Source organism: Sitophilus oryzae, unplaced genomic scaffold (genome assembly GCF_002938485.1).
Source record: "Sitophilus oryzae breed Bouriz unplaced genomic scaffold, Soryzae_2.0 scaffold_815_pilon_pilon, whole genome shotgun sequence".
NCBI classification, from domain to species: Eukaryota; Metazoa; Arthropoda; class Insecta; order Coleoptera; family Curculionidae; genus Sitophilus; species Sitophilus oryzae.
In genome coordinates, this window is record NW_022147434.1 from 7,222,867 (window position 1) to 7,246,464 (window position 23,598).

Sequence of the window (23,598 nt, forward strand, 5' to 3'; positions counted from 1 at the left end):
TCGGCACTCAGAATGGTAAAAAAGTTATATTCTCAGAATCTCATAGTATAAACAGAGAACCATTTTTTTATATATATAAACAGAGAACCATCTTTGGATGTGCCGGGTGGCCTTAACTACTTAATGTATAACTTTGGAAAAAACCTGTAATAAGTAAATCGGGCAAAAAAAAATCGTTTGAAATTATTTTCAAGTTCGAAAAATGTCCGCTAGGATGCACAGCTGCACTGATAAAAATATTTTCTTGAGAAGAGAAAAAAAAAAGAGAAAAGAGTGCCTGAGATAATATTGTAAAAATCATCAGAACGCTAAATATCGATAACACAACTCAACTAAAAGCAGGGAATAATCTAAAAGGAGACAGTATGTCCCAACACCAGGAGGCATTAGACTAGGAGACAGCCTTAGCCCCTCCTTATTCAATCTTTTAATGGCCATCATTATAGAAAAGGTGACCTCGATGAATATCGGTTATCGAATGGGACACAACAGAGTTAGCATGGTATGTTATGCTGATAATACAGCCATTATCGCGGAGACAGAGAACGATATGCAAAGACAGCTTAATAAATTCTATCAAGTAAGCCGAGATTTAAATATGATTATCTCTACAGAAAAAACTAAAAGCTTAACTTTTTTCTAAAGAGCCAGTAAGATGCAAACTGGTAGGAAAAAACAAAATTATTGAGCAAGTATCATAGTTTTGATACCTAGGAATAGATATGTCGTACTACCACGATTCAGAGAAAGATCTCTGAGAAGACAAATAAATAAAGCAACGACCATGTCAGGATGTCTGAGGCAAATAGTGTGGACAAACACCTTAGAAAAAAGGAATATTTGCGAATTTATTTGAATTTTTCTATGACTCTCTTTGAACATATTATGTAACAAAATAATTTTCACATTCTCCTTGCTATTTTTTTTTAATTCTAAAAGGAAAGCAAAGAGATTTGCAAACCGAAGCTTTGTTATGTGAGCTGCCATCTTCAACTTTCGTTTTTAAATGCTTTGGATTTTTTAAGTATTTTAAGAGCGCTTAAGGTCACAAATCGAATGGTAAGATCTTTACAAAAATCTATTCTCAGTGTCTCTCTAACACTTGGTTCTCCGGAAAATCGATTAATATGAAATTTTCAAATAAGTGCGATACATCATTGGATTTGGGACGTTAGAAACTCTTAAAACCCTTATTAAAAAATCCAGTGCCAAAATATTTGGAAATATTAGGAATATTTAAACCTAAGGTGACATTTTGGTCAGCATTAAATTGCGCAACTTTGACAAAATTTAACCGACATCATACCCCTTCTAGTTGATGAGGCTCGAATTTGAGTCACCTTGTAGATATAAAATGTTTCTCTGTTTATTTGATCAGATTTTGCGATACACGGGTTTTTTACCGCTCTAAGTACCAATTATTCCAAACTAAAGAAAATTTTAGAAACGCATTTTTAATACATTTTTAATACTTTTTCGCTGGTATATTTAACTCGTCATACTTTAAATTGCCAAAGTAAACATAATTATCTAGTAACGTACTTTTGTGAGACTTTTTCAATTAAGCCTCAAAAAGGTACAGCGATTAGCAGCTCTACGCACAAATGGAGCAAGGAGCAACACAGCACAAGCTACGCTAGAAGTAATTCTGGACTTGCGATCAATCGACTGGCTCATGAAGGATCTGGTGCCCTAAGATTAAAGGAATCCAATCTGTGGAACCAGACCAACTACGGTCATTCGAGGATATTACCAATGATAGGGAAAATCATGACAAACATGAGTCCACATCTGCTAGACCAGAAAACGGACTACATGCTCACCAAACATGAAATTGGAAAAATGATAAGAATTCGCATCCTGACAAGAGATGCGAAAAACAATGGGAAAACAACCGAGTAATGAACACTAAGAGATAGCACTATACACAGATGCTTCCGTAACTTCAGGAGGCACAGGTATAAGAAGGAAGAAGAAAAAGAAGGAGATCATATAAGCCGCATCAGCTGCTGGGCCATTTAGCGGCATTGGCACAGGTATAGACTCTCAGGGGATCGAGACATCCGACGATTTTTAAGGCTATCGGATTACGGTAATGTTCTACAAGCAGAGGTTTACGCTATAAAGGAAACGGCTAGTTGTATACGAGAGAAAATCGGTGATAGGTCAATAGGAGATATCGTGATATATTTTGACAGCTTGGGCGCTTTAAGAAGCATCACCATACAATCAGACTGCCGAGAAGTACTGTCCTGGCTGCGTCGAGGCGGGGCAAATCGGTGCCGGGTGCCGGGCCACAGCAATGTGGTGGGCAACCAAGAAACAGACAGACTCGCCAAAGAGGGGGCCAGGGGAGAGGCCGTGGCGATGACCCACCACTTTTGACGATCAACACATTGAAGGAAGCTATAGAAATTATATCAAGGCCAGGCAGCAAGAGACGTGGCAACACCGTGAGGACTGCGCTACAGCTCGAAGACTGTGGCCCGTGGTAGACAAAAGGACAAAACAACTACTAGAGCACAAAAAGAACCTAGTACGCATAATTGTAGGCGTCAGCACTGGAAACTGCCCCACGGAGGCAAACCTCGTGAGATGGAAGATTTGCAACGACGACTACTGCAAAGAATGCGGAGAGGAAGAAGAAACCATAGAGCATCTGCTGTGCCGCTGTCCGGCACTGGAATACCGACGCTTTAAAACTTTAGGGCAAGGTTTTTTGGAGGGACTAGAGGAAACAACAGAAGACAACATCATCATGATCGGGAACTTTGCAAAGAGCTGGAAGTGCTTTAACACAAAGAAAGAATTAGAGGAAGGTTTGGTACAATAATACAGGGGTATCGCAATCGCCCAAGGCCTCCGAGTGAGGGATCAAACAGGATCCCAAACCCCAGCAACCTAACTAATCTAGTAACGTAATTTGTTTTTTTGTGTAAAGTATCAAAGGAAGTAATGCAAGTAATGAAATGCGTAAAGTATCAGTAATAACAAAATTTCGAGAAACAATTCACACAAACCAAGTATTTTTCAAAGAAAAGAAAAAATTAAAAATATACGGACCAGTATTAAGCAAAGTTAATTAAGCCTGTAATAATTCTGTTATGGTTGGGTAGAAAGTTATACTCTCAGTTATATTGAAGCACTTTAACGGACGTGACTGTGCAAACTGTGAGGAGGGTAAACGTTACGTAGGTGGGTTTACTAAAAGTTTGCCTTCAAACGTTTGAAACTTCATAATCCATTGTTTGTGTAGCAAATAATTTTCGAAACATTTTTAATGAAAACTGGCAGCGAAAATGCTTTTAGAAGTATTTAATTTAAATTTTAAATTTATGATATTTAGTAAATGAACATTAATAATGTAATATTATGTATATATTCTCTATAGCTCGTGGTAAATTTGATTAAAGCGGCAGAGAAATAATATTAAAAGATTGAAACCGTTTCTAAGTATGGAAAGGTCCTTCGTATGTCCGGTTAAATTAAGCGATACTTTGTTATATTAAATATTCTATGATTAGGGTTTCCATAAAGACTTTTGAAAATTCGCAGCGACTAAGCCCACGGCCACACAGAAAGCGTTTTTAGCGTTTTGCGTTTTTTGCGTCTCATGCGCTTTTTGCAATTTTACCGTTTTAAGCGCTTTTTTCGATTTGTGTCCATTAAAAACACGCAAAAGACGCGGCAGGTCTGCAGTTTCTATCAATAATGTCAATTAGTAACGTCGCAAGTTCGTGGATTCCCGGCCCGTCCAACAATCAATCCTGTGAGAAACAGATAGGCGAGATCGGCGCCGTTAGCGTTGAAGAGACGAAGATAAAAGATGCTGGGATTGAATTGTGGACGGGCCGGAGCTTATATTCGGAGACAAACACAATCTACTGCTAGTGCCAGTGGTGTGTGTAAAAATAATAATTATTATTTGCCATCGATTATAGGAATTTTAGTTTATATGTGTATAGTTTTTTTTATGTTGTAGTGTTGTGGTTAGTACTTGTTATAATTATAATATAATATAATAAATAATGATAATTATATAATAGAATAGTAAATATCTGTAGTTGCTAATGCAATTTTAGGACATGATTTATGAAACATTTTGGAGTGAAACTTCTTTACGCGCGCTGGGAGTAAAAATTCAAGACGTACGAGCTAGTGAGACGGCTCTGACACACGAGCTCGTTGTAACGAAACGTGTTAACGGCTTAAAAATACGTAGTGACGCGACGTGTATTTGTGAGCAGTCCACGTGTTCACCAAAAATATTGATATTTTAATACAAATTTTGTAAAAGTGAATCAAATTATTACGCGTAAAAAAAACATTTGTTACACGTAAAAAACTATTTTTTACGCGTATAAAACTATTTGTTACTGGTAGAAAACTATTTTTTACGCGTATAAGACTATTTGTTACGTTAAAAAATCTATTCGTTACACATAAAAAACTCTTTTTTTATTCGTCAGAAACTTATTGTTTCCGGTAGAAAACCTTTCTTCAACGAGAAAACGTTCGAGAACAATCGAGTTCCACTGGAATGGAGGGGTACATACGAGAACATTCTAAACCTTCTCTATGCACCTCATGATCTATGGACTATTCGAGAACTATTTAGCTGTGGGTATATGCATTTTTTATGCAGGACAGAAAACAAATAGACGAGTACAGTTGCCGCGCTAAATTCAAAATAAATTCTTTCTAGACAAATAGTTATAAATAGTTTGTAAATAGTTCTTTAAGTCTTTTATCGTTATTTTTTTTTGTTACTTAGTGTAGAATAGGTTAGGTTAGGTTGCTCGGGTTTGGGATCATATTTGATCCCTAGTGTAGAATAAATTGTGTTTAAATAAATTGTGACTTTCTATCCACACGGAACCGACGAAAGACATAACATCTACAACGCGCACTAACGATCTGGTCGTTGGCTGGTCCCTGCAACCAGTAGACTACACTAAAATATTAGTATTTTCTGCCGCTTGTTGCCGGTTTTCTTCCAAATTAATAATTTTTCAGATGAAATCCCTCAAATTCAACGCAAAGTTTTCTGGAAAAAGAAGCCTTGGAAAAATAGATTTGGTCGAATATTGTTTTTCGTGTTATCCTGACCAATTAAAATATTAAAAAATACACTTGGTATTTGGAGTCAAATTGTCATTATGAACCGTATGTTACAACTTCCAATTAAACCATATGCGAAAATATCAAAGTGAGTGTCATTTTTTATGTAATAAAGTAATAAAAATACCGAGGATGTCATTAAAAGATCAAAAGTTGTAGTCATTTACGGTAAAACAGGATTAAATACAAATCAATTGAATAGATCAACTTATTCAATTCATATACTAACGTATCAGATCATTTCTTTATCGTTTCTTTATCTGAAAAAAATTAAAAAGTTATAGGTGTGAGCCACCTAAAAAAAATAATTATTTTAGTTTTTTTTTTAATTGGATAAAGAGTTAGATAATTGAAAGCCATAGAAAGGGAGTAGGTATGTGTAGTCTGCAACATAATATATAAAGTTTTAATACCAAACCAAACCAAACTAAACAACTGATCATATTATTATTAACTCTTTTTGTTAAGCTGGTTATTATTATTAACTTAACTGTTAAGCTGGTATATACACACACAATTATAGACCTAGTACAATATTTAAATATTAAAATCGAAATCGCAGGTTACAGTCGCAGCGATTTAAAAATCGCAATTGCAGTTTCAGTTGCGATTGGAGAATCGCAGTTTTGCTCATCTCTAATGGAAACTCTATGTCGGACACAAAATCTTATTGTAGATATTGTTATTACTGTAATCTTATTGTAGTGTGGTGCATTACACACCTTTCAACTAGTCTTTGTGCCATAGGCTTAGAAAAATACAAAGGAAAATGTCTTATGATTGCTCCATACTCATTATTTTTCTCCAAATTTTACAATATGCCTTACTATCTATTCACTCAACCAACTGACAAACAACATCTTCTTCTTCAGTGCCATACTCTATACAGAGCGTCGCGTCGGCTACCTCTCGCATGTACTTGTGATGTGTGTCACCAGTGTTTCACAAATACACGGGATCTACAGTTATCGCCGAATCCGAACGGCACTATTTGAGAGGTTGTACAAGGCAAATATACTCAAGATGGTTTGCCATTGCCTTCCTTGAGGTGGCGGCTCGCTGGTCGCTCTATTCAAATAAATCAATATTTTTATTTAAATAAATAAAGCGACCGTACTGACTGAGGATCGAACCTAGTACCATCCTATCTCTCGCACCGCAGATCGACACACTACTGCTTGCGCTACGGCCGGCCACTGTCAAACAACAGGCATCGGAAATGGCTCAAATCTTAGTGGGCTTTTTTTAAAGATGTATACAGAGTGATGTATACCTCATTCGCCTCGGTTGATTATACGAAAACGGAAAGATATAGAAACAAAATATTTTATGGGTATATGTGGGAAGGCAATGTGCACAATTTAAAATTATTTCGAAATATACAGGGTTTTTCAGAACTAAGATCCATACCGATGTTATGTTTTTTTCTTATGGAACACATTTTCGGATTCATTTTTGGATTCCTGGGCTCAAAAAAAGGCATTTATTATAAGGGTTAAATATGTTTAAAATCTTTGGTTATTGAGATATTTAAAGATATTTAAATATGCAATATTATTTCTACAATGGAATAGATTATTAACATCCTGTACATTACTTTTCAGAATTAATTTCAGTGATGAATTTAAAGGTGTAGAAATAAACTTTACCTTAAATTTATACAGGGGTACCAAAAATTGCTGGTCTAGCAAAATTTATTTTATACAAAAACTTCGTTATTTCGAATACAACACACTGTATTTTTTTAAATAAATCGATTTAAAATCAGATTAAAATACTCTTTCAAACTATATTAGGGTTTCCTATACCTATCTAGCTCAGATTTTGAATAAAAAGTGATTTTTCAATAAAATGGCAATCAAGATGGCTGGTGTCGCCATGGCAATTTTCTAGTGACAGTTGTAACTATTTTCAAAACCGACATTAGTTTATGGACACTATTATTATGATTTATGACAGTTTACTTAAATTTACCTACAATAGTTTAATAAGTAAGTGTTCATTATTTTATCAAGAAAAATAAAGCGGTATCTGCTGGCGGATCGAATGGATATGTTACTATTGATTTTATTTTGTGAGGAAAATTGCTTCAAGGGCTTATGCTCAAAGATATCCAAATAGGAATCTTTCTGCTAAGAGTTCCTTTGAAAAACTACTTGTCCTATTTCGCAGAGCTGGTTGTGTGGTTTATAAAAAACCTATTACACAGAAATCTGTCGATGGAAGTGAAGAAAATGAATTTGCCGTAATTGGCCTTTTTATAATAAATCCATATATCTACAAGTCATCGTAAAATAAATCAAGGAACTACTTCTTCGTTTTTCTTGATAAAATAATAAATACATATTTAATAAATAGTATTTATTAAACTATTGTAGGTAAATTAAATAAAAGTAAACTAGTATAAATTAAAATAAAGTCCATAAACTTACATACTAACTGTCACTAGACCATATACATAACATAAACTGTCACTAGAACATACTAACTGTCACTAGAAAATTGCCATCACGACACTCTCGGTTGTCATTTTATTGAAAAATTGCTCTTTATTCAAAATCTGAGCTAGATAGGTAGGTATAGGAAACCCTAATAGAAAGAAAAGTCACCAACTACAAACCTAATATAGAACTGTTTCGGAAGCCTGAGTCACCCTGTAAATATTCAAAAGTAACTGAAAGTTTATATAGAAGTAACTGAAAGTTTAAATTGAAAATCGACGTTGGAGTGATTTTCGAAAACTACTAACGTTTCAACATAAGTATATGTGGGATATTAATTGTATTTTTATATTAGACCTTATAAAAAACTCATCTGACGAAAAAGTGTTAATGTAGTATATTAATATGGAGTAAAAATTTTACTAATTACTTTACTTTTACTTTACTAATTAAATTCGTTCCAAAAAACGATACGCCATTAGAACAATCCAAATGCGCCTAGTTGCCGGGGTCGGAAATTTTAGACTTCTCTCTCTCTTCTGTCCTTGTTTGACACATTGGAATGTTTGATACACTACCAACGAGTATTTATGAATGAGATGTTCCGTCTATCTTTATAATGTCTTTGGTCCCATCTCAGGTTCGGTCTTCTTCTAGGTCTCATAATTCCTCGTGGGTACTATGTTATAATTTTTGTGGTACATCTGTTGTCCGTTCTTTTTGTCAGGTGTCCTGCCCATTGCCATTTGAGGGATTTGACTCTATGGATGACATCTATTACCGTCTTTTGTCGTATCCACTATATTCTTTTACGGTCTCTCTTGGTTATTCCCAGCATATTTCGATCCATTGAGCGTTGTGCGACCTGCAGTTTTCTTATGGTGTCCATTTTAAGTGTCCAGAGGTTTCTCGCATGCATAGGTCGTCATGACTAGTAGTACACATTGGTTGAGTGTTTTCTTCTTTAGATGGAGTGGCATTCTAGATTTGAATATGACTAAGTTTCTTCCATCCTCCATAAGTACTCCATGCTAACTTATTTCTTCTGTCGATTTCTGGTAGTAGAGATCCCGAGCTGTGTATTCCTATACCGGGTGCGTCTCAAAAGTGGCTCACCCCTATAACTTTCTTATTTCTTCAGTTAAAAACACGAGATTTGGTTTGTCAGTAAATGACATAAAATAGGATTGATAGACGTATTCAATTGTTTTCGGTCACTTCCTGTTTTACCGGAAATAACTACAACTTTGAATTTTTAAATGCCACCCTCGGTATTTTTTTACTTTATTTGGTAGAAAATAACACTCTGAATAGAATGACATATCATATGTCAACTTCTGACATTTTCGCATATGATTTATTTGAAATTTTACCTTGCGGTTCGTAACGACAATTTGACCCGAAATACCAAGTGTGTGGTATCAAATTATTCGTAAAAAAATGCTTTTTCGAAATATGCTAATGCAAATATACTATTGCAAATTCCATTTGAAAAAATTGAGATATGATTAAAAATACGATTTGTGCATTTTCTAACTGGTCAGGACAAAACACTAAAACATTAAGAATTAGTGTTTTTAACATAGCCATGGCACTCTAGGTTGAATTTTAAAATACGATTTTTTATTAAGCGAGAATGTCAAAAGTTGAAATATGATATGTTATTCTATTCAGAATGTCATTTTCTATCGAATAAAGCAAAAAAATGCCGAGGGTGCCATTTAAAAATCAAAAGTTGTAGTCATTTCCGGTAAAACAGGAAGTGACCAAAAACAATTGAATAGGTCAATCAATCCTAATTTATGCCATATACTAACATGCCAAATCTAGTTTTTGTATCTGATAAAATGAAAAAGTTATAGGGGTGAGCCACTTTTGAGACGCACCCGGTATATTCTTCTACTATTTCCAGTGTTGTGTTTTTTATTAGAATGTCTATCAGAATAGCTATTAGTTTTCTTTCTTGCAATTTTGAGAAATGCAGATATTTATAGATTAGTATTTTGTGATCAGATTTAATTTCTTAGCAGATTAATTAATATAGTTTCCAAGGAAATCTGTATTCTAATTTTGGTAATATCATAGAATACAACATATATCTGGAAAATTTTATTTAATCACGTAATTCTTAAAGACATTGCATTATCAGCGACAATTACCATTAGAATACCTTGAAATAATAAAGGACAATTACAATAATGGGTTAATTACAATAATAGGGCGGTTTAATCTTGTATGAGTATTATTAATTAACATTTTTTTATAGTTTTGTTTTATAGTATAGTAATTTATTAGCTATTGTTAATATTTAGAAATTTCTATTTTAATCGTTGTTTTTTTTATCACTGTGCAATAATTCTTCCAACACGCTTTCAATTAATAATCACCGAACAATTCCATAGAAACGAATATAAAAGGAAATGATGGCGACGTCAAATTTTATTATGCTATTACCTCGGTTCTACTTAGCGCTTTTTTTCCAATGTAATTATAACAAAATTTAATATACTCAGTGACAATAGAAGTGTTAGACTCGAAAGGAATAACTTCTTGAACATTTTCTGATTTTTTGGCAATGATGTCGTCTTAAATCAAAAATAGGGTTTGGCGATCCCGTAGTCTAAATCCTTCCTGTCCACATTCAGACATTGGCAAAGAAAGAATAATTAATTAAAAGCAAAATAGCGGAGGATTAGATCACATACCTCGAGGTGGATATCGGCCTGATCCAGTGCGGCCTTTTCAGATCTGTGGTGGTCCTCTTCTGCTCCTTACGCTACATTCTCCAGTCCTATCCTTTTTAAAAAGTCTGGCAACTTGGAGACTGAACCCTCCATATAGTTTTCTGTCAATGGTCTATCATTGCCTATTACAGAGAACCGCACATTTGTCAAGCTGTCGCACCGACATTAAATGTGTTCTGTCGTTTCTTCTTCCGGTTGACAGAACCTGCAAATCGCCCGTCACCCTTTAGCTTTAGATGCTTATTCAGCTTACAATGCCCTGTTAGTAGACCCACTACAGCTTTAACGTCTTTCTATCTTTGCTTATCAGGTCTGCCGTGAATTTTAGCAAATGTTCTACTATGAACTTTTTCGCCTGTCTCTGCCCTAGTGAGTTTCTCCATCCTACAGAGTTAGCCACCCATTGTCCTTTGGCTATTCTCGTGACTGTTTTTGGCGCAGAAGTGTTCTAGGCATCAGTGTTCTAGTATCATCAAATACATCCTGAATTATTTAAATTATATATTTTTTATTACAGCATAGACTTAATGTAAAGCTATAGTCTGTCCAACGACAAAATCCTTGTGATAGATGTGTCTGTCATTTTAATTTCAAAGTAGTTTATTTTTTATATATAAACCGTTTATTAATTAAAATATATACACCTGTTAAATATATACAATTCAATTATATTGTTAATCTTTATCTTCGTGGCAGTTGTTGGTTGCGTCCTTCTTCATCTGCTACAGTTTGAAGACTTTTAAGACTCTCCCTGGGCAGGTGGTATCGAAGGCATTGTTCTTTTTTTTTATAAATTGGTCTATGTCGTCTACGTTTATACGCTCTTCTCAAATATCATGTTTTTAATTTTTTTCTTAAAATTTTTATAATTTAATTGTGTTAATTCTTTTGGTAACATATTATATATTGTGGTAGTTTCTGTTGTTAGTTGTTGTGAAAGTTTTTTTTGAGTTTTCTTGGCTGTTCTGATGTCTGATTTTCTTCTAGTTTCGTAAGTGTGTATTTGTTTGTTAGTTTTTAGAGAAATATTTGTTTTTATTAATTTATTTTTGATTTTGTGTAGAAGTAATATATTATGATATTTTATTAATTATCTTATGTTTAGTTCTTTTGTTTTTTGGTATACTTCTTCTGTTGGTGTTAGTTTATCTAGGTTAAATAATAATTTTAGTATTTTATTTTGTTGTCTTTGTAGCATGTTTAAGTTTTTTTCTGTTGTATTACTCCACGTATTAATTAAATATATATTCCTTGATGAAAATAATGCATGATATATTGGTTTCTTCATATTTGGTGGTATTATGTTTTTAAGTTTCAGGAGTGTGGCAATTGTTCTGGCGTTTTCTTTTTTTAAACTATTTATATGTGTCCCATTTTAAATTGTTGTGGATTTTAATGCCGAGGTAATTGACTTCAGGTATTTCTTTTATTTTTTGCTCGTTTAGAGTTATATTTAAGTCTTTTGTTTGCTTTTTTGTATTAAATCTTATAAATTCTGTTTTGGATTCATTTATAGTTAGTGAATAGTTGAAGCACCACATTTCAAATTTCTTCAGGTCATTATTTAGGTTCACTTGTAAATTGTTGTAATCCTTCAGAATATACCATACATAAATCGTCAGCATACGCAAACATTCTACCAAAAAAATTTTGTTCAAATAAATCGTTAGTATATAGAATCACAGATAGAATGTATAGTAATGGTGGCAAGTTGCCGCCTTGTGGTAGGCCATATGGAGCTATACTACTATTGCTTTCTATGTTTCCGACTTTTGTTTTCTGGGGTCTGTTATTCAAATAACTTTTTACTAAGTTGATGTAATTACCAAATCCATATGAAATGAGTTTCTCCAAGAGTTTTTCTTTACTGACAGTATCGAATGCTTTTTTCATATCAAAAAATACTGTAACGACCATATGTTTCTTTTCTATGCATTTTTTTATGTTTTCAATCAAGTCATATACAGCTGAGCTCGTGCCTGAATTTTTCTGGAAAGCATATTTTGCTGCATTTATTATTTTATTTTGTGTTGCGTGTTCTGACATTCTATTATGTAAACATTTTTCTAGTATTTTGTTCAATGCTGATAATAAAGTAATTGGTCTGTAATTTTGTGTTTCGTTCTTTTTGCTTTTTTTGTATATAGGGATTATTGTGGATTGTTTTAGTTATTGTGGGTATATTTCTGAATTTAATATGTCATTTGTTAGTTTTAGGAGTATTGGTATTAAAGTTTTCTTGTTATCTTTGAGTATATTATTTGTTATTTTATCAAATCCTGGTGCTTTGTTTCGTTTTAGTTCATTAATAATTTGTTCCATTTCTTCTTCTTTTATTTGTTTAATGTAGCATTTGTCGTAAGTTTTCTTAGTAGTTGTTGTTTTAGGTATTCCTTTGCTTTTTAATATTTGTTCTTCAACTAACATTTGCCCTACTGTAGTAAAATAGTTATTTAATTCATTTGCTATAACTTTTGGATCAGTACTATTTATTCCATCATTTTTAGTAATTTCTTTAATAGTATTGACGTTTTTATTGGGGTGTATTTGCTTATTAATGAATTCCCAAGTTTTTCTGCTGTCATTTTTATTTTCATTAAATTTTCTTCTGAAATATTCTTTTTTCGTCATTTTTATAAGGGCTAATGTATATTGTTTTTGTTCGATATATCTTATTTTTAGAAGTTCGTTATTTGGGTGTTTTCGGTGTTTCTTATAAAGTTTATTTCTCTTTCTTATTTCTTTTATAATATTTTGAGTTATCCATGGACAATCATCTTTTCTTTTTATTATAATAATGTTTATATTTCGGTCTAGAATTTTTTCTATAGTTTTTGACAGTTCTTCATAAAATTTGATTTTATCGGTCTTTAGTTCGGAGATCATTTTGTTTATTTTTTGAATATTTCGTTTTATTATTTCAAATTGTGTATATGTAGGTCCTTTGGTTAATTTTGATTCTAGTGTTACTTTAATTAAATTGTGATCAGATATATTAGAGGAGATAATGTTCATTTTAATGGACTTATCTTTAATATTTGTGATAACATGATCAAGTATGGAGTTGTTAGAATGTTCATTATAACGAGTGTATGCGCATGTTTACTTTTTATTCAGGATTTTGTAATTTCGTTCTCGATATATGTTGTAGTAGTTGTCAATCAGAGTATTTTTTCCCATTATATTTATATTGAAATCTTCCATGATGATATGACTTCTTCTTATTTACAATATTATTAATCAAATTGTTTTCTAATTTCGTAAAATCAACATGAGGAGGCTTATATATAAGGGTGATTGTTATTTTTTCTTGTACTAGTTCGATTGTTATTATTTCTATTTTATTTATGGTGCTGTTTATTTTTTCTTTATATTCTATTCCATGTTTAAGATATATTAGTATTCCACCTCCTCTCGTTTGGCGCGATCTAAATATTGCATTATAGAGCATGTACGATTTGACAGTAGTGTAAATACATGTAAATTTTGTAAAGTACAGTGTAAATTTTGTCAAACTGAAACAGGTTATAATTGTTTTGTCAAACTGAATTGGTTATAATGTAAGAAATTAAAATTATTGTATAAGGTACAAAAGTATAAGGTTTTCGTCTTGTAATTACTATCTAATTGCTAATTACTATCCTTCGCTGGAGTACCAAGGCACGAGGATTACAAGGGTAACGAAAAGACAGATGAAATGGCCAAGCAAAATCAATGCCCTATAAATGGCAAAAATATATAATTTAAATAATCCAGCATGTATTTGATGATCTCATGATATGGATAAGTATGAAGCCCATCCAACACATCAACCATACTACCTGTAGTACTGTACCAATTACTACAGTACTTCAGATGTTTCTATTAACTATTTTCTAACAAAACTTTTGAATTTTTTTTTGTATATTTTATTTTTTATATCTAGTAGTAGAATATTAAATATTTTTTATCTCGCATATACTATTTTGTTCAATTGTTTTGTACGCTCTGGGTAATATGATGTTGACATTCTTCCAAAAACGCATAGAAGAAGATATAGAAGTTCCGTTGGGAATATAAAACTACCAACTTATAAATGTATTTTTTTAATTGATATTAATGATTTTTAATTTGACTCGTAAGCTCCAACCTTTGTTGTTATTCTATACTTATAAAGGAAACATGGGATTGTGCTATTCTCATGCTGTTTAGATGGAATATTTAGCTAATTGATTTGAGCACACATAACCGAGAACGGTCTTTTGTTGTCAGTAAATCAAATGTTTGATCTAATCAATATGATCTTATCAATATTGGTAATCAAATTGTGCAACGCGACAAATTCATCATCACCAAGTTGATAGAATTGATATGACTATGTTGTGGCTTCAACTTGTTTCCAATTGGCTATAAACACAGTAGTTTTTCGAAAAAAAAAAATTTACAGCTTATATAGATAATGCTAATAAAGTCTTAAATAGTGATATAGATAAATTGGTTAAAGCTTCCAGTAAACATGACTTAATTATTAATCCTAATAAATCTTCAGTGTTAATTTTTGGTTATAAACGCCAAGAAGTACAAAGTAAATTAAAGATAATGGTTGACAATAAAGAATTAAGTGCTGTGTCGTGTGCTAAGAATCTGGGAGTTGAACTGGATGTGGATCTTAGATTTAAAAAACATACTGCAAAGCTACTTCAGAGAGCATATTGTAACCTTAAGATGCTTTATCCCCATCGTAAAATACTTGATATACCAACTAAAATAAAAATTACCGATACATTAGTTCTTAGTCATTTTAATTATTGTGATGTATTGTATGGGCCTTGTTTAGACGTTAGAGATACCGCCAGAATAGAAAAAGTTCAGAAATCTTGTTTGCGTTATATATGTGGTATTCGGAAATATGATAGAATATCTCATAAACTTAAAGAGGCAAAATGGATGAACATGGCAACTAGGCGTAGACTGCATTCTCTGACTCTGTTCCATTCAATTATAATAAATAAAAGTCCACCTTACCTTTATGAAAAAATACAGTTTCGTACTGATATTCACAATTTGAATTTAAGGCACAGGGGTCTCATTTCACCCACTCCGCACCGATCTGCATTGTTTGAACGATTTTTTACATTTAATATTTATAGTATGTACAACAATTTAGATGTTAAGTGTAAGAACTCCTCTTTGGGTGAATTTAAGATAAAAGCCAGAAAAATATTTTCTGAATATTGATTAGGTTGCATGTTGCGTGTAGGTGCTGTTTTCTATCTGATTTTTGTGGGAAATTTTAGATTGCCTTTAGTTGTTTTGTTTTTATTATATTTAAATTATTATTTTTTATATTACTTTTTTTTAACTTTGAGGCTGGAACTTGATCAGCAACTGTTGTTTTTCCAGCCTTTTTGTAGTTTGTAAGATTATATTGTTGTTTTTTTGTATGATAATGTTTTTTAAACTCATCTGTATAAATTTGTTGCATTGTATATATACAAACTTCAATAAATATATAATTATTATTATATTGCCTGAAAGCTTAAACACACTGATTCAAAAGAAAATTTCTTTATTAAACACTAAACAATTCATAAAGTTAAGTATAGTACTATTCTTTTAAAAGTTCCTCAATATGGCCGACCTAGTTACGAAAATTGGTAATTTTTTTTTAATGAAAAATAAGTTGGCGTTAGCGAATTCAGAAATTGATTTGCTCTTTGGTTAACAATAATATTTTTCAGGATTGTCAAGTTGACGTTGAAGCTAGGTTATTAGGTGGTTGTCATAAATAAAAACCAGAGACAACTCTGAGAGTTATCTCTATAAAAACATAGATTATTGAAATTATTTAATAAGAATAAAGGTATTTTACCGCAGATCCGAAGAGATTTTACTTAAAGGTATTTTATAAACTTTCTCAGTGAGAATATTAACTCCCCTGTTTCTTATATTTCAGTTAAAGGGACGTAAGAACTATAGGAAGTAAATTTTTGTTTTCATGTTTTGACGATATCTGAGAGTTCCTAGAATTATCAAGATTATTGAATAATTATAGTTGTTTAATAAGTGAAATTAATAGAAGACTTGGAAATAGGATGATGCTTTTCATGTTATAGTTGATAGATCACCCCATTTCTCTTAATTTGTTTTTATTTCAGTACAGTTAATCACAAATTGAATTGAAGTGTGCAAAAACAGCTATATACATATTTTCAAAAATCTTATTTAAATAGTTCTTTTATATACTGTTAAACTGTATCAACTACAAAGTATTTAGCAAAAAATTATAAGGTAATAAATTTTGTAGATATAATTTATGAAAATTTATAATATATAAAGATTAGAAAACAATCCTCTGAAGGAAAAAGAAATACTCAAAAACTCATTAAATATACTTTATTAAAAATAACAACATACAAAAACATCCATGCAAACTGTAATAATCAGAACATTATCCACATTATACCTTTATTAAATTTGTGTCCACACTCCTGTCAGGGAAGCCAGTAATGTTTGTTTAAATATTAACTTATTTTAAATTGCCAGAAACACATCAGAATATATCACAACCACAACTATAGGTTAATCAGTACTAAATTTTATACCTAGTAAGTGATGCGTTAACTAACAAATATAGGATAAAAAACAATTATTAATATAGAGTGTACTATACAATGTCCTGCTTATTTATGAAATGACTTTCCCTTCAAATGTGAGGAATACCAGTAAAATAAAACATAATTTTTGGTTTGGTTTGGTGTTTGATATTCTAACTACATCTATTACAAACCTTAAGTGCTTTTAGTGAGTCACTGTATTTTTTATTATTCTTTGTGTATCCTGTAAAGTAAAAAAAAATATATATTTCAAGAAATATAAAAACAATGCAATAGATATCAAACAGATTCATAAAAACTACTTACAATTATTGTACATAATAATTATATATTTCAAGTGTTATTTGATGTTTGGTCCCATTACCAACATTACCTTATTTAGGTCTTCTCTACTAACTCAACATTTAAACCTGTTTTAAACCTTCTTTATATTTTAAAACTGATTTACAACAATCTGTAATGCCCGCGCTGTTTCCTGAAATATAAGTTGTAATCTATTTATTATCATATAGTACATATTACAAACCTGAAAATTACTGATACGAGGAAACTTCTCAAAATAATTAGAGACCTTTTTACAAACATCTGGACTAATTTATTTTCACGAATTTGTGAACGAGGTAATGTTTTCTAAGATGTTTTTAAGCGTTTTACACATTTTGAATATCTTCCAGCCTATTCGTCAATTCTTGATCGGTGAAAAGATTATTTATAACTATATAATTAGTACTGCAGGTTGCAGGTTAAATAAAAGAACAAAATCAAGTAGAATTTGTGAATAAAAACTCAAAAAATAATGAAAATATTTAGAAAAAGGAACCGTAAACGTCAATGACAGCCAAGTGTCAGAGTTCAATTGGATTTACCACAGATTATCAATTTGAACGATTTGAAGTACAGTCGATTCCAGTTTAGAGATTTTCGTTTTTTAAGCCTCCCATACTGAAGTCCGCCATATTGGGAAGTTTTAAATGAATACAACTATACTTGTTAATAATTAAACGTGTATAAAATTTGTCCTACGTTCTTTACCCCCGTCCAATAATTTTTGGTGTTGCCAAGCCTGCAGTGGTACGATGTTTTTGACTATTTCTCCAAGTAAAATAAAATGGGAGAAACTTAGTCGTTATTTTTAAAATTTACATGGAATTTCCTATGTTTTTCTATATTCAGGTCGGCGATGCAACAGAATGTATGTATTATTATTAAGCTCCATTTATTGATTTATATAGGTATTCGCATACTCATATTAATTATTTTGTTGTTATAAATCTACTAAAAATCGGTAATATTATTGTAATCGAGTACATTATAGTTTAATGATACAAGTTCGATACGAACATCATAATGAAACGCGTGTAACGTTAGTTACACAAGTTTCATTAAAAAGTTCGTATCGAGGGACTACCAAAGAGATTCAAAGAGATTTGATTTAATTTAAAATATCAGAGATATTCTCATAAAAATAAAAAATTCAAAATTCTCAGGTGCCCATACTAGTCGACGCCGTGGTAAACGTGCTTGTTGATTGTTTCCACTTTGACTTTGACAACTCAATTATTGATGTTCAATTTTGTGTTAAACGTTCAGTTTTAGCAAAAAGCAAAAAATAATATTAATATGGGTGATTCTGATTCTGAAAGTGTCCCTTCGGATATTGAAGGCATATTGCGCAAAACGTTGTCGATTCTCTACTTCCCGAAAAATCAAGACAAACGTACGAGCAAGCCTATGTAAAACTTGAAGATTGGTGTAAAGGGAAAGGAATCAAGAATAGTAGTAAGGAAAAGGTTCTCCTGGCATATTTTGAATCTTTCAAAACATAGGAAGGCTTCATCACTTTGGGTATATTATTCCATGCTACGTTCATTATATCAGTGAAGAAAAATACAAATATTAGTAAGCATTTAATTGTATTTGTAAAAAGAAAATCGGAAGGATTTCGGTCAAAAAAATCGAGAATTTTAAGAATAGAAGATATAACTAGTTTTTACTACTACTACTACTGCCATTACTCGCTGACGAGTATTTGACACGCATCAAAAGATGGTTACGCAAGGCGTTTCCTGTCATGAGCTTCTCTGTGACTGAAAAGCCCGATACGTGATGTTATCTCTCTTCCGCACTCCGGACATTCAAAAATCTCATTACTTAGTTGCCTCTTTACTTTTTGGTTGTCGTTATTAACTGAATTTACAATTCTACTCCATTGCGTTCTATTGTGCGCTGCTTCCTCCCACTTATGCTACATACTTATCCCCTTTAATTTTTCATGAACAACATCCTTGTATCTTTTGAGTTGTCCACCCGGTTTCCTCTTATCCTCTACAAGTTCACCGTAAAGAAGAGATTTCGGTAGGCGGTTTTCTTGCATCCTGCATACGTGGCCAGCCCATCTTAAGCGAGATTTAATAATCATGACTTCAGCGCTCTCGCAGCTTGCTTTTTTAAGGACTGATAAGTTTGAGACATGGTGGTACCATTTGATTCTTAAAAGTTGTCTAAGGTGTCTCTGTTGCAACTTGTTTAATGCGCTCCTGTGCCGGCGGTACGGCACCCAGGTTTCGCTTCCATATAACATGGTGGGGATTATTTATTACTACTCGATACACTGCAAGTTTCGTTTTTTGTGCTCAAGTCATGATTGTAGAAAACCCTGTCTTTTAATTTCCAGAATGCTCTTGAGGTGCTGCTGATTCTGTGCTGAATTTCAGAATCGATATTTGCCTTTTCCGAAATCAAACTGCCGAGGTAATTAAATTCCGATACATATTCCATTAGTTCTTCTCCGATTTTTATAGCGCTGTTATGATTTTCCGGGGAAGTGCACATGATTTTTGTTTTATCGATGTTCAGTTTAAGGCCCAAAGTCTCGTATGCCCAGGTATATGTGTTCAGCATTTCCTGTAATTGCTGTAACGTATTTGCAACTAGAGCGCAATCATCAGCGTATTGGAGTTCTGTGATGAGCTTTATACGTATTTTTGCCCTGAGTCTTTTTATGTTGAACAGACCGCCGTCTACATGTATCTAACACCCATTCCTCTTTCCTGCAGATTGTTGTCCACTATAATAGAGAGCGCTGCCATGAATATGTTGAATAGGAGAGGAGCTAGGACACATCCTTGCCTAACTCTTGTATTTGTCAGGAAGGAATCGCTCAGTGATCAATGATGTGACACTCTCGACTTGTTGTTGTTATGGAGGCTTTTACACACACTAAGAAATTTGTTGGAGTGCCCAACAAAAGTTTCATTGATAGTGGGACTTGCGGGAGCCTGCCGGCGGTATCGAGTTGACAAATCTGCAGCTGCACAATGTTAAAGATGAAGGACAATGCATTCATGTCATTATTCCATTTACGAAAAAAAAGATATCACGAGATTTTTTAACGAAAGGGAATGTTGAAGGAATAAATATGGTTGAAATGGTTCGAAGATATATAGCTATGCGACCAGGCAACACAGAGCATACTCGATTTTTTGTGGGGTACAGAAATGGAAAATGTATTAAGCAACCCGTTTTCATTAATACTTTAGGGAAAATGCCGTATAAAATAGCTTTATTCCTAAGTCTTCCTAATCCACAACAATACACTGGACATTGTTTCCGTAGATCGTCTGCGTCGTTGCTTGCAGATTCAGGAGTGGATTTATTAACTGTTAAAAGACATGGTGGTTGGCGCTCTAACACAGTGGCAGAGAGCTATATAGAAAATTCCAAAGAAAATAAGAAAAAAGTGTCATGTAATATTTTGGGTAACATTTCTGGCAATGATGGGTCTTCAACAAGTTCAAGTACTCAGGAAATAAATTTACTTTCTAAAAATTCAACTCACCTGTCATCGTATGGAATTAATTTAACCAATAATTGTACTGATATTAAAATTAATGTTTACAATAAATAAACATATTCAGGTACCTTTTTTTGCTTGTTTCTTATTTTAAAATTTGCGTGTTATTATGAATTCATAATAGCACTAGCGCTATTATGAAAGCCATAATGACATCCAAATGACAATGTTAAATGTGTCATAATGAGACATTGTCGTAGATTAATTTGATTACGTATTCGTTGTTCTATTGTAATGTTTACCTTTATATAATATGGTAATTCGGATTTATTAATTTCCATTATACTTACTCCAATAAACCATTCCGAATTAATAGCTTCCGGATAAAAATATTATTTCGGTAATTCCAACTTGCATTTCCCTTATCATGTTTAAACTAATATTCAAATGACCTCAATTTCATTACTTAAAAAAATCAAGTAAATGACATTTTAATGGGAATTACGAATGCATTAAAATTATTTTTTATTGAAAATATTTCTATAGAATCTTGTATAATAGTTCTCAGGAATTTCGGCTGTAAAATGATTTACGTTTTTTAATGATTTTTAACTTTAACTAATTGGTGTTTCACTTTGTTTCAGCGTTTAAAGTTGCCAGATATACAGAAAAATAAAATACTTCAGGATCTTGGATACAAGTTAGATCAGGCGGTAAGTGCCAATATATATTTATTTTATACTCTCAATTATAGATATATCTGCAATAGGTCGCTGAGTTTGGATAAATTTATTTTGATAGCTCTATATGTTTTTAATTTTTATTACAAAAGTCATAAAAATTAAAAACAAAATATCTATAAAAAAACATTGAAGGTTCATGCTGCATAAAAGCATATGCTGCCAAAGTTTCCGGAATACAGTTCGGACCACCCTGTAGAGAGATCATGGAATAATTATGTTTACATAAAAAATAGGTAAAATTAAAATGCAAATAATTATAATAAATGGAGATTGTGTTTTCTAAGAGAGCTGACTTTACATTTACAGAAGCTACATATAAACATAATTCATAAAACATACTTATACCCTTAAATTATAAAAACACTAATCATCCACGCACTGAGACTACCCACCTGTTCAAAAAACCTCTTAGATGTTCTTCGTCTTTCCTCTAACTACGTTTTCAATCGATTACTTAATACGTGTTAATACGCATCAGCTTCATAAGAAGTCACGTGCGTCATTTTTTACTAAATACAGGGTGTCCCAGAAATAAGTGCAAGTATTTTAACTGGTAAGTATAGTTCAACCCCAGAAACACGCCTATAGGGAAATTAAAATAACTTTCGTTGCACATCATAATACGACCACCAACAAACTCCATAAGACGACGCATGGTGTCATTGATGATGCACCCAAAATTGTTCTAATTTCGCTTTACGTGGGGGTTTTTTCGCGAAAAAAAAATTTTGAAAATTCAAAATTTTTTGAAATTTTTTTTAGTTTTTAGTGGTTTTTAGTTAAAAAACATAATTTCTTGATAATATGGCATCGTAGGTATCACATTAAATAAGAAAGAAAATCCAGAAAAGATCCAGTGGTTCTCAAAATTTTAGCAAAAAATCATTTTTTTTAAATTTTTAAAGTAAAACAACTCCGTTATTTTGGACTTATTTGAAAAACGATAAAGAGAAAATATGTTTCTTTTATCTAGATCTGCCACCTGCCACCCCTTAAAATACTTGCACTTATTTCTGGGACACCCTGTATATTATGGTAAATTTATACAAGTTTTATGAATATCTCTAGAGACATGCAATTTTACCACAAGATTGCATTTCTGATTTAAATTTAATTAAAAACTCATAAAACTCATTGTGAAAACAATATAATTTTAGGAATATTAATTTAATATTAATAAACTGTTTTGGAAAATTACATTTTTTTGTAAAACTATGTAAAAAAATATCTTATTTTTACAAGTTTCTTATTATAAATACTAATGTATCAATATTTCTTTTGTAAAATTACTTATATTTTTTTTCAGTGATGCATTCAAGTTTTAAAATTAACCTAACAAGGCAAAATTTTTTACTTGATAGATTGTGTTGCCAAAAATTAGGCCGAAAAATTGGGTAATAAAAACAGGACTTTAACTTTTTAAAACTGGCTTGCCATAATTATGGAAATTTTACACGGTTTTTCACCGCAGTTCGTTCATTAAAATATTGAGGGATCTAATTTAGATTTGGATATTTTTAGATGTACTTTCTTTTTAAAAACACCTCTCTCCTTGCTACCGTCGCGTCGGCGTCGGTTTAACAAGAATTGGCTGCCAATTTGACATTTGACATATTTTTTCGTTATTTGATTCCACAGGAAAAATTAAACACATTTTGTAGGTTTGGCGGTATTTGAAAATTTTTCAATTCTGCGCCAAAAATAACAGTTTAGTAAGATAATTAATCATTTTTTAATGTATGTGCATTTTTAGCCGACCATACCAATAGGTATGGTATATATTAAGATCGGCAAAAAAAAAGTTTTTTTAATTTCACTCAAAATGAGTTATTTGGGTCATAAATGACCTAAATACAAAATATTTTCATGGTGTCTGTATGTCTGTCGGTCTGTCCGTCTGTCCGTCTGTCCGTCTGTTTGTCTGTAACACGACAATTCAAAAACCGCTAACCCGATTTTAAATAAATTTGACACAAAAATACTGTGGCACCCGAGAATCTGGCCATTAGTTTTTGGTGGGGTTGGGGGATTGGTAAGGGAATATGGGAGGGGGTTAAAAATTTAAGAAAATCGTAACTCCAAAATTACAGTAGCTAACTAACTAAACGCGGTTTTCAATTTAAGATTAGGAATAATATTTGCAACAAAATTTGTAATAAC

At 32.1% G+C, this 23,598-nt stretch overlaps 1 protein-coding gene across 2 annotated transcripts in view; it reads left to right on the forward strand.

The window, feature by feature from the left end:
• Positions 1-23,598, forward strand: part of LOC115889552 (growth factor receptor-bound protein 14-like) — a 637,553-nt gene that overhangs the window by 436,879 nt on the left and 177,076 nt on the right. For both annotated transcript variants that reach the window (XM_030909589.1, XM_030909590.1), the window contains one exon: positions 21,340-21,408. In XM_030909589.1, coding sequence (XP_030765449.1) covers positions 21,340-21,408 — 69 coding nt within the window. The remainder of the gene's footprint in view (positions 1-21,339; positions 21,409-23,598) is intronic.